Source organism: Nothoprocta perdicaria, unplaced genomic scaffold (assembly GCF_003342845.1).
Source record: "Nothoprocta perdicaria isolate Ctin4 unplaced genomic scaffold, notPer1 scaffold_22, whole genome shotgun sequence".
Classification (NCBI taxonomy): Eukaryota; Metazoa; Chordata; class Aves; order Tinamiformes; family Tinamidae; genus Nothoprocta; species Nothoprocta perdicaria.
In genome coordinates, this window is record NW_020455415.1 from 3,077,300 (window position 1) to 3,089,358 (window position 12,059).

The 12,059-nt window shown below is 44.4% G+C and overlaps 1 protein-coding gene across 1 annotated transcript in view; it reads right to left on the minus strand.

The window, feature by feature from the left end:
* Window positions 1-3,427: 3,427 nt before the first annotated feature.
* The window catches only part of GPR50 (G protein-coupled receptor 50), a gene marked incomplete at its 5' end in the record, with an annotated part of 28,839 nt that continues 20,207 nt past the window's right edge, over window positions 3,428-12,059 (minus strand). The window contains one exon of the mRNA XM_026039025.1: window positions 3,428-4,296. Within this exon, the coding sequence (XP_025894810.1) occupies window positions 3,428-4,296 (869 nt within the window). The remainder of the gene's footprint in view (window positions 4,297-12,059) is intronic.

The window sequence follows — 12,059 nt, forward strand, 5'->3', positions numbered from 1 at the left end:
AATTCTATCTCTATTTTACCCAATTCTATCTGTCAGGTCTACCTGCTTTGTGGTATTCACCAGAACCCAAGCTGCGTTTTCACATTTCRTGTATTTATTTAAAAAAATAATTTCGGAGGGGAAAAGAAAACCAGTAAGCAATCCAATTGCAGATTTATTACAGTTTTGGCAGATAAAGGGAATGCATCTTCTTTATGAACAAAACATAGCCATAGATAAATATACTGAATAATTCTTCATCAAATGATAAACTGGAAACAGCATATGCAATATAGATTTATATATTAATATACTGGTTACATTCTTCTTAAATATATTATACAACATTCATTAGCATTATCCAAAAGTATTTCTTCGTGTCAAGAGATTCATCTTCATTTATGGTAACACAGTTTCTCTTTAAGTTAATATCCATATGGCAATTTTAGAATTTGGGGCTAGAATCAGTATTTAACACCACCAGGTTAAATCCAGAGTGATTTAAAACTAGTTTCTAGGAGAATGCTACTTCCAAGACTTAAGGTCAGATCTGCAACTGGTAAAACTGGCAGAGTGAAGGTTAGGCTGTGGGATGTCCTTCAAAACTTGATTTTAGATTAAAGCTGGATTCCCATGGGGAAAAACACAGACTCTGCTCAGGATCCCCAGTTTAAGACACACTTCCCTTTTTTTTCTGTAAACAAATGTTAACAAAATAAACTCTCTGTACCCTGTTAACCATTTCTTAACATAAAAACAAGGAATTACTTGGAGTAGTAGAGAATTCAGTATAAAATCATCCTACCCTAAGCACCATCAGTATCAAAGTGCTAGCAAATGGCACAGTGTTTTCTGTTTGCAGCCAAATTCCCTGCTTTTTATGTTTCATATTGCGAATCTCAGCTCCAGGAGAACTTTACTCAAGATTCCAACCATGACAGCTAAATCGATTAGCCAAGCTCTGTTTGCTCTCAGCAGCCTTCTCTTCCACCAAGATGCCCCAAGTGCCTCTGAAGTGGCTGCTCTACAACACGTTTGCTGTAGCTGTGTTGGGCCCTCATGCCAGTGCCACAGGTACCTAGCATGTCCTTGGCCAAGTTCTCGGCACAGTCAGGTCAGAACAGCGACCAAAAGCGAGCAAATCCCTCATCCCGTTGCATAGATCAGTTCAGCAGTGCCTCTCCCTGACCCTTCAAGGGGATGCGCTACCCTGCTCTCGTAGCTTCCTGCTCCTCTTCCCACCAGGCTCTAGCAGAGCTCTCCGTAATTAGCTTGTTTGGGACCTCTTTGGCTTACTCAGCTTGGTTCAAATGATGACTGGCTGTCACTTTGGAGTCTGAATAAGAAATAGTGCAAATTCAAGCTTAAAGAGGAAAAAAAAAAAAAAAAGACCACACTACCTTCAGTGAACATTCAGTTAAAAAGACAGGATCCATGAGATGAAACCCCCATTGAGGAGGAACTGGAGACATTTGGCAAATCTGTTAAGGATTCTTCATGATTGTCTTCAAGAAACATATTTGATTGGCTTGGTGCTAGACACTCAAAAATTATTTGCTARCGTGATTCTACTTAAAAGCATTGTGGCTAATGGCAAACTAGTTTGAACGCTAGTGACAGCACATACAGACACCTCCCTGGCACTACTGAAAAAAACCCCTTCAGTTATGGATTCCTTAGTGTCTTTTATATCCAAGTTTGACTCAAATTGTTTTTTGTTTGCTCAGAATGGTGTGAATTCATCCAGACTGGTTTTGCTGTAAGAGAAGCGGACCACGTTATTTGTGAGGGTCAAGATACCTTTATTTGGCCATGCTCAAGCAGATTAAAAGGCCAAAACAGATCTCAGTTTCATTCCTATTATGGGATGCTGGCTGCAGAACACTGCAAAACAATAATAATTGGAAGTGGCTGAGATGTTCGACTTGAAAACGTTCAGTAATGAAGTGCCAGGGCACCCTGCAAACAGAGACCCACGTGCATCTCAGTCACCTCTGCCATGGTGCAATATATAAGCTATATCCCTCCCTGAAGCAAGATGCCACCCAGTATTTCTGGGCCCAATCCATAAGGGGCTTAATTTCTCTCACCTCCTTCTCCCCCTGGAATTCAGCAGAAGGGACCCGTGTCACACGGCTCCAGCTGCACTCTGCGACGCTGGCCAAGCATTTTCACAAAAAGCAACACCTTCACCCCAAAACAGAGACAGTGTTATCTCTGCCCATGTGCTTACGTTCCTAATATCAACACAGGCCTGGCTGTGCTTCTGGACACTGTCTGCAATGACACCAATGGCAAAGTTCTGGCTTTAACTGGGAACTAATGTGTGGATATGCTCAGATAGTATTCCTCACCCAATTCCATGAATTAACTGCAGTTTTGTACAGGAGTGAAATGGGAAGAAAAAAAAAAAAAAAACACTTCCCTTTTTCTCCCTCCATCAAATTCATGCTCTATGGAAGTGGAAAGATGTTTGGAATAAACGCTTCCTTCCTCTTATGCTGTTGTCTGCACGTGTAAATACTACTGGAATTTAGTTTTCCTCTCATCATTCATTAAAAGCCTACATCTGCATTTAACAGATGGGCCTTTGCTACGTTTGGCTTTTTTATGATGTTCATGTACCAGGGTTTCTGAAAGATGTTTGCAATGAATGCTAGCCATTATGGGATGCTGCCTAAATGAGAGGCAGGCTCCAAGGCTCTTTCTGTGATCCAATTATGCCATGTGTTATATTCTTATTCTTGGCCTAGGCAGGARTGCAAGGCTCCTTAATGTCTGTATACATTCAATTAAAGCAAGTGCATCAGACATTCRCTAGGTTTGGCTTTTCCCTGCCTCACGTCTAGTACAGGCTAGCTACTAAACCTTAATAGAAAAAAAATTAAAATCAAAGACACATAGTGAAAGTCATCATGCCCGCATATATGCCTGCCGGCTAATATTGTTACTAACCTAYCTGAAAAGGTACAAAGTCATGCAGTTTACATCTCAATCCCTATAGTTTGAGTTATGTTACTGCTAAACAAGTAGAATTCAGACGGAGGGCAGAAAGGGCTGTCTGCAATCCGTGGTGATTCTGCCTGCTCTTGTGGCTTGTGTTTCAAGCATTTCTGCATTTCTTCATGCATACTGAATGCTTCCGTTTTCAGAGGGTATTGGCATGCTTTTTGGCGAAAGCAACCAAACCAAATAGGCACATGGTGAAAGAGGGCATAGGAGGAAAACAAAAAAAAGATAAAGATTAGTGGTTTCCATTCTGCATATCTCTTCTCAGAGCCTTAAATTCATGGCAATAAGCAGAGTATAAAAAAGTAGYGGACTCTTTTCCTTCTATGAGAAGTTGTTGGCAGACTGGGGCCCAGCAACATCAGCTGTGAAATGCACACATGGAAAGGCCCTTTGGATTATATATATACACAAGTGTAACCCACAATAAATAGCACTGTTATAAAGGTATTTCCGCTTGGTTGTTATTGTTTGTTATGGCTGGAGATGGCTTGCTTTTCACCCCCTCTGTCCCACCCTTTGACACATCAATGAAGAGCAGCCTTGGAGTCCGGAGCGTCAGCAGTATCCTTTTGTACTCCTTTCGGAAATTCTGGTTAAGAAGCCCATAGATCACTGCATTGAGGCAGCTGTTAAAATAGGCCATAAAATAGCTCAGGACAAAAAGCCATTCTGGAATGTGCGGCTGTACTTTTGAAGGACTAATCGAAACGGCGAGGCCAATAAAGTTTAACGGTCCCCAGCACACAGCAAAAAGGACAAAAACCACAAACATAGTTAAAAAATTCCGGACGTCGGCTGCTCTGAGCTTCTGCTTGCAGTCCTGTCTCACCCGCTGTTTGACTTGAATGACCAAAATCCAGATCCGTAAGTAGCAAAACGTCACGATGGAAAGTGGGACGATGAAGTGAACCACCACCACTGTGATGGTGTAAGACGTGCTCACTGTCTGGGCAAAGGTGCAGGAGTAAATCCGGGGGTCGTAACGCAAGGAGCCAACAAAGAAATTGGGCACGATTGCCACCACCGTCAGTATCCACGTCAGGCAGAGATAGMAGCAGGTGTTCTTCAGGTTGAAGAGCTTATCATACCGCAGGCTGTGGCAGATGTAGCAGTAGCGGTTGATTGCGATTGCAGTGATGTTGAAAATGGACCCGATGACACTTAAGCCCATCAGGAACCCACTAATCTGGCAGTGAACATTCCCCATTGTCCATCCGTTATGGAAAATGGCACTCAAGATCAGAGGATACGGATACACCGCAACTACAAGGTCTGCAACAGACAAACTGACGACAAAGATATTGCCTACAAAAAAGGAGAAGAGACCATGAGAGGTTAGTGTAGGTCTGCATAGAGAGCTTCCAACTCACAACTCCTGCTCAGGCTGCCTCTGCTCTCAGGCTTTGCTCTACCCTCCCCTGGGAGTGGGAAACCCTGGAAAAGAAGACCTTGCTGTGCTAGTGACAGCAAACGAGAATAACTAGGCATTATTAACCTTCATAATCTTCTTWAAAAATTCTTAACTGGAAGCTTATACTTAGCTCTAGTCCTGAACCAGGTTCCTAAGTTGCTATGAGTTTTATGAGTGAATCCATGTGACGCACGCAGTACCACTGTGGTGACCAAATACCCCACAGTGTTTGCTGTCCTGCAGGGAACTTCATTCCTTTAAGTACTACACAGGGCACACTAATTTCTCCAATATCATACAGCAACACTTTACAAAAGCGCTGTCCATCACGAGCTGGTTAAGTCTTTAGCACTTCATTATGGGCCATGTGCACCAGGCAGATCTTTCTTGTCCCTCTGAACAGGTACCACCTCAGCAGAATCCTGCAGCGCTTGTGCGAAGGAGCCACAATGCAGCTCTGCTTATCTTATTCCATGTGTTTCCCTAATCCTTTAGTACTGAAGTGGATGTCCAATGCTATATGAAAGGTCAATCGCTCCTGCACTGTCTGGGCCTGGGCAGGGAATATGATTAATAAGCTGCTGTCAGCTATCTCCGCAGAGTATGTGTTGCAGGCTGCCCATTTAGGCTTTAAAAAGAGGAGACTTGAGAGTCTGTGCAGATATGAAATAATTTAAGACTTTCTGGATTGGAAACAGCACATTTTATGGAGCAGGACCTGTCAATTACACTGCTTGGAGTAGAAGCATCGCAGCCTGCAATGAGCTTGGCAACCAGTGATTTTCTACAGTGGTTTCYGAAGGCTGGCGGGCTGCAGAGCTCAGAAGCGCTGCCTGCAGAAGCAAGCAGCATCACCAACCACTAAGAGGGGCAAAATGAACTCTTCGGGGYTTGGAAATTGTACCTGGATAATATACATAAATTAATCCTCCAAAAGGGATCAAAAGTCAGGCCTCCAGCCAGAAAGTATCAGCTATTTAGAGTAATGTCTTGCTCTATTTTATTAAGTAAAATAATAGGAAAATAATATATAAAAATTTAATATATAAAAATTTAATATTCCTAGAATGCACTTAGTTTGGATTCACTACAGGAGCAGATTACTGTATTAATCATTCCCCATGTCGCTGTATGTTGCTACAGCAGGGACAAAATGGTATGGCTTTATTAAGAAAGTAATTAATAATATCTTCTTTTTACTCGGAGAGCAAAACTGTTATCCTCTGCCCTGTGCTTGTAATCTACAATCTTGATTCCCCCACCAGCTAGATGGCATAGCCTGGAGGCAGGGGGTTAGTCTCCTGCAAGTAAGGTCAGAAAGATTAATCCAACATTATTTCACAGAAACAAGCCCAGCTCTCATTTGACTTGGGAAGGTGGTCAACTTTGTGTTTGTATTCCGGAGGAGGCAACACGAAGGTCAGTTCCCTGAGGCAAAAGGCTTGTTGCCTAGATTTGCTGGAGGATGAGATCAGGCTCTCGCTCCACAGAATATCACAGATAAGCAAGAATGGGAAAAATATCTAGTTTGTGGTTTTGAAGAAAGTAAACAGCAGTTTCCCACTCATGGCCTTTCATATGTCACTAGTGAATCCAGAGGAGTCCTGCCCGCAAGTAACATCAGCAGAGCTTCATCTCAATGTTAAAATTATCGCATTCTATGCACTATTTTCAGATGCATCTTTCTTTTGTTTGCAAACATGTGACTATCACTTCTCATTAGCCTTCCCAATGTTCCCCACATTTTTAACTTCCACTTGGTATAAATGTGTTTGTATTTCACAGTGCTGTGTTCTCCAGCTACTGATTTCTGCTCAGAGAAGCACAAATGGTGAAGAAAGACAAGCATCAGCTATAGCAAGTGCAACCATAATACAGCCTTGACCACTTTACCCAAGAAACTTCGCRTCTTTTTACAGGCCAGAAGGCCCTGTAGTCTGCCCCAGTGCTCCACACAAATGTTTATCCTTCCTCTGAGCTGAGGTGACACTTTGTTATTTGTGGAGTACAATAGAAAGCTTCTTAAACATTGAGTTTCTCTTGGGTTTTAGGGAAAACTAGACAGGCTCTGGTCCAGAAAGAGATAAGCTGGGATTGAAACTGATGCCAGCATCAAAGAGGAATATATATAATAAAGCTCAGTAAACAATTTAACAGGCCCTAACTGTAAAGCAAGCCTCTGATGACCACTTACCATAACCAAATACTCTCTATTTAACCTTCCAAAGCTTATGTTCACTGCAAAACAGAAACAAAATGTACTGTTTGCCCTAAGAGATAAAGTCATAAAGGCTTTATTCAGCATGCAACAAGACTCTTTATTAGCGCCGATAGCCTCCTTTTCATGTTTGTTTTTAGCTGTCATTAGCCATGAGTTTGCTTCTGTTTCACTAATCCCCCACTCTGCACACTGGAAGTACTTGCTCAGTCCTACAAGATAAGTGGCAGTTCAGAAATAAGCACTTTCAGAACAGTTTTGTTCTCACTTTCTACAATATAAAGATACCCCTAAGAATTCACAGACATGTCGATCATTACTGCCATATTTTGTGGTACTAACACTGCAGCCTGAAGGGCTCCTGATCCAACAGGCATTTCCTGCATCACCAACTCTGAAGGATCACTCCTGGGAAGAAAGTATTTTCCCATCCAAAGATCCTTAATAACGATGCTTCTCTAAGGGGCTGTGATCATTGTCCCACGCAAGCTCTTGGCCTCCAGGGCACTTGCACTGTGAACACGGTGCAGGCAACAAAACAAGGAACACAAAAAAGAGACTGTTAATTATTGTCGCTTTTGAGTGTTCTCACTAATACATATGATGTGCCAGGGTGAGAGCCCAGCATGTGCTTGCCCACTGTGACAACTGAAAGGGAGCACAAACAAAAAATCAGGGAAACTTTCCTGGAAGTCTAGACATCACAGAAAAAAAAAAAAAAAAAAAAAAAAAAAGTGTGTTATTTAGTTAATTAACCCACAGGTACTGACTAAAAATTGTATTTGTGGATTTAGAAAGTATGCTCAAGAAAAGGAACGAACAAGAGAGAGAAGAAAACATAAATATCTAGTATTATTGCATCAGGATGCAGAGTGGGATGAAGGGCAGTGCCACGCAGCTAAAGAGCCATCGCTGCTGGGCTGCCAGCCRTTCTCAAATTGCGACCACGCTGCATAAAACGATGCAGAGGGTAATGAAGCCACAGGAAAGAGGAGGTATCATCAGTCCACAGCATCCTCAGGACACAAGGCTAGAGAACACGGAGACGTCTCATTTCAGAACACAGTGAAGGTGCTTCTAGGCAAAAACTGCAGTTATTCCACTTTTTAGGAGCAAAAGGTTCTATGAGGTCTCCTAGGGCAATCAGGAAGCTGGTGAATACCCAAGATGTTCCTTCCCACATAYGCTTTGGGACACTGCCTGTTTCAAAGCACCCTGCTGGCAAACTACCTAGGGATGGCAGATTGAGGCTGTTACACTTCTCTGTACGTATCGGAGTGCACGAGCACAGAAACAACTCCAAGCCCACTATCTATAAACTGTTTTGTAAAGAGCTCTGAAATAGGAAAGACCTTGTATAAATAGAAGTCCGAGTTATTACCAGATTCCACTGAACTGACAAACCACAATCCATTCTCCCCTGCTCCCCGACAGCTGTATTGTCACCGTGTGCCATCTGCTAGTATTTGGAAATAAAATCTGTGAACTTTGGTTTAATAGACTTAATAATGGCTTTTTGCTGTGGCTGCTGGTTAAACTGCATTTTTGGTCTGAAAAACAGCTATGTGCAAGCAGCCGATTCCTACTCAACTGGCATGCAGAGCACGGAGTCGGATCTGAACTCACAGCTGATTTTAGTGATAAAAATAATATTTGACTGTTCTGGGGAGCCCTGCAGAATGAGCATAGCTGATAGCCAGGGAGCTGGCGTCTGCTCCTCCTCGTGCTTCAGTAACGCTGCGTGTTGGCTGAACCCGAGTGACAGCCCGTCACTGCGCCCAGGGAAACCCAGCGCGGAGAACGATGCTACCCAGTTGCCACACGCAGTTTGTTTGGGCCGCCGGGCCCTGCAGCGCTAGGGATGCGTCTCGCTCATTCCAAGTTGTTTGCATGATGGGTGGTTTGGGGTGGGAGACAGGCAAACCTTTGTTCTTTGTAACTCTTTTTGTATATGGAAATGATCATCCAATAAAAAAAAAAAATCAACACAGAAAAATGTGTTTTTCAGTGAAGGACACTGAGCCTTTAACTGATTTGCAGCAAAGTGTTGTCTTGTCTGGTTATTATGAACAATCTACTTGCAAATGCAGTGCCCTGTTGTCACGGAACGAGTGGTGGCAGGGACCGCCACTCGGTCCCTGTGGCCACGAGTGGTGGCATGAGTGGTGCCACAAGTGGTGGCATATCCGTCACACCTGTCTGCTGGTGAAAACTTGGGACAGATCAAACAAGCAGGGAGGAAGAGCTGCTGCCTGAATCCACAGGGGCTACCTCAGCCTTCACATTGGGAGGAGTTTTAGAGGACACACTTAAAGCTCTCCGAAGACAAGGAAAAGGTCAAGATTCCTGAGGTGTGTAAAGAAGCTCTCAGGTTGCTTCTCCTGCCCACCAGGAGTTACAACACAGGGCTGGCAACAAAAAACCTGCAGCGTGTTACCCACTCCTTCCTCTATGAGCCCCAAAAGCAAACAGCTGGAAGCACAGACAAGACACGGGAGATCTAAGGAGAGCTTAATGTACCCTGCAAGGAGCTTTGCAGAAATGCTGTCAGAAAATTGGCTTGGCACACTGCCGGAAAGCGAGGAGAGCTTTGCACGTTAATGAGAAGCTRAGCAGTGCTCAGGAGAGGCTCCTTGCTTCCCCAGGGCGCAGCACAGCGCGGCAAGGTGAGYGCTCCTGTGCCAGCACGCGGCTGCACAGGGAGCACTGGGTGGCACATCCACCCGGGTGGCCCAGGAGACACCTCGGAGAGCAGGGCGGTCACCTTCAGCCTGCCAAGAGCTTCCTCACCTGACTTCACTAGGTCAGCCCAGTCTATATACGTATTTTAAGGAATCCAGGGAGTGGTTTGTAAGCCCAGAGCTAGAAGGAACCAGGGTTTCCAGCCTCCCGTTCAGATTACTGCAGAACGGCAGCACTCAGCTGCAGGGAGCACTGCACTCATGGCGAGCTCCAGAGCAAGGCACCCACGCGCAGGACCACAGGGCAACGGGTGCTCCAGGTGTGCACAGCTGCAGGATACACCGCTGAACTGCTCCTTAAAACAAGGCTGTAGCAAAGGGTCAAATGTGGGATGGAGGCTGCTCTGGTGCTCCTCAGGAGTCTGAAGACTTTTCTCGTCTCAGCTACACAGCAAACCTTTTAAAAGCAGAGCACTGGCTTCTTCTGTGCTGGCAAGGAAGGAGAAGCTCTGGGGCTAACATTGCCTTCTGAAACTACCCATCCTTCTATCACTTGTTGGGGAATAAAACTGTAACAAGGYGGATTTATATCAAGTGACAAACAGCAGCTGTGGGGGAAAGCAAAAAAGTGTCGCACTTCATTAGAACTCTGTAAGACTCTGACAGCCTAAAACACACCGCTGAAGTGGCAAACGCAGGCAGGAAGACAAGACAGAACACACAGCAGCTGCTATACCAAATGGGAATTGTTAAAATTAAGGGCTACACTTCCCCCTTTCATATTTAGTTTCAAACCATCATGTAAAAAAATTCCATCTCTTATAAAGACAGCCTGAGTCATTAGCGCAGACGTAACACTAGAACCTTGTAAGCATTTCAGATTAAAGGGTAACCGTTAATACCCAAGTAGTTCCTAAAACCCTATGAATATGTTAATCCAGTATTGAATGGAACTCTCCAAAGCCATAAATCCTTCTAGACTGAATTTCACCCTCGTGGACTTGGTTGTACAATGCTCCTTATATGCAGGCAAGTATCTGGTGTGATAGAAGGACACTCATGAGGCTTCAGCACCAGCGACGATGCGATCTGGGGCTGCACATTTTCTGCTGCCCAGCCAGATCACGGTCATACCTGCCCTGAGCATCAGTGCTCCTGAATTCTCTGCACTGGAGATACCTGGTGCCCATCTCACCCCTGCATTGTCTGCTCCCCAGATTACCCCGTAGCTTGAGATTGCAACGCTGGCAGTTTTTCTGCATTTCTTTAGAGAGCAAAAGGTAAGGTCATCAGGTAATTCTGTATTTAGTTACTCAGGGCTAGTTTCATCTTGGGGCATTGACTACGGAGCCATACAAGAGACTCATTCTGGTTTTGAGCGGGGACTTTGCTAATTAATTGCTACATAGCCCTGAGCAAACCGTCGCCTCTGCATGTTTTAGCTTCCTACTCTGCCAGCGGAAGATAGGCCTTCCTTATGTTCACTGTGTTTGAGAGGACAAGGACGTCATTCAGGGGAAGGCAGAGCAGAAATAGCAATTAAAATATCCCCACGTGCTCACCTTTAGCTCTCAAGCAGTTCTCCTGAACTGAACACTTCATAGTGAATAGCGCTGTGCAGAGCAACCACGGGAGCCCATAAAGCACAACAGCAATGGAAAAAAAGCAGGACAGAAAAAAGAGGGAAGCACAGCTCTATTTACCACTGCTCTGAATCCTCTGAAGAAAGAGGGGCTTAGAAGAAAGATGCTGAGACTGCAGAATATGCATCTGTAAATTCAGTAGTCAACACTCTTCCCACAACGCTTGACAGAGTTCATTTTGTTGCCAGAGCTGCTGTAACTTGAACTGCTTTCTCCGAAAAACAAGGACAGAACTAGTTGGGGTTGCAAAAGAACGGAGGTCTGAATCAGGAGAAACTCCTAGCCTAGGCTTTGGCATCCAGCACAACCTGATTATTTTTCCCTGGACTCAGAAATCTTTCACTAAGGTGGATGCAGCTAAAAGCACCAGGGACAGTACAACAGGGTGCTACACTGCTGCAATGAACAGTCGGGAAAGAAATGCTAAAAGGACGTGAAAGAGCAAAAGCAGTGAAATCCTCATTGGAAGGACCAAGTGCCCCCACGTCTCCTGACACCCAGCACGGCACTCTGCAAGGTCCTGCTCCCTGCGAGCACTGCAGCACACGTGCACAGATGCAAAGTGACATTGCTCGGTGGAAGTGGCGCCTAATGAACAGAAGGATCTGGGGAGAAGTCCTATATCGAGTAGCTAAAGCAGCACGAAGAGCTGGATGTGCTCTTTGACAGGAACACACTCTTCTGTTTGCTCCATTTTCTTATTTTTTTCTTGCTTATTTGTTTGTTCAGCACTTCCTGCACTGGTAATTATGGAAAACACAGCACAGTGCATCACAGTTATGGTAAATGCTAGTGGTTTCTAGCCTAAATGCCTGGAAGGCAGATGCTGATTGCAGAATTGTGTGGCTGCTTTTGGATAATGGCAACGTTTAGAACAAGGTCAGCTTCCAGCAAGTCAATTACAGTAATCACAGAATCACATAAAACAGGTTGAATGAATGTGGAAAGGCCATCAGATCCATTTTCTTCTTCCTCCAGAGGCAGGGAAATACCAAGAGCAAGGATGCTTGCCTTGGAGACAGCAGAGACCAGCTAACTGGTGCTCTGGGCTCGTGAGTTAAATCCTCCTGAACCAGTTGAACTGTTCACCCAAACATCTTCTTAAAAAGGCCCAG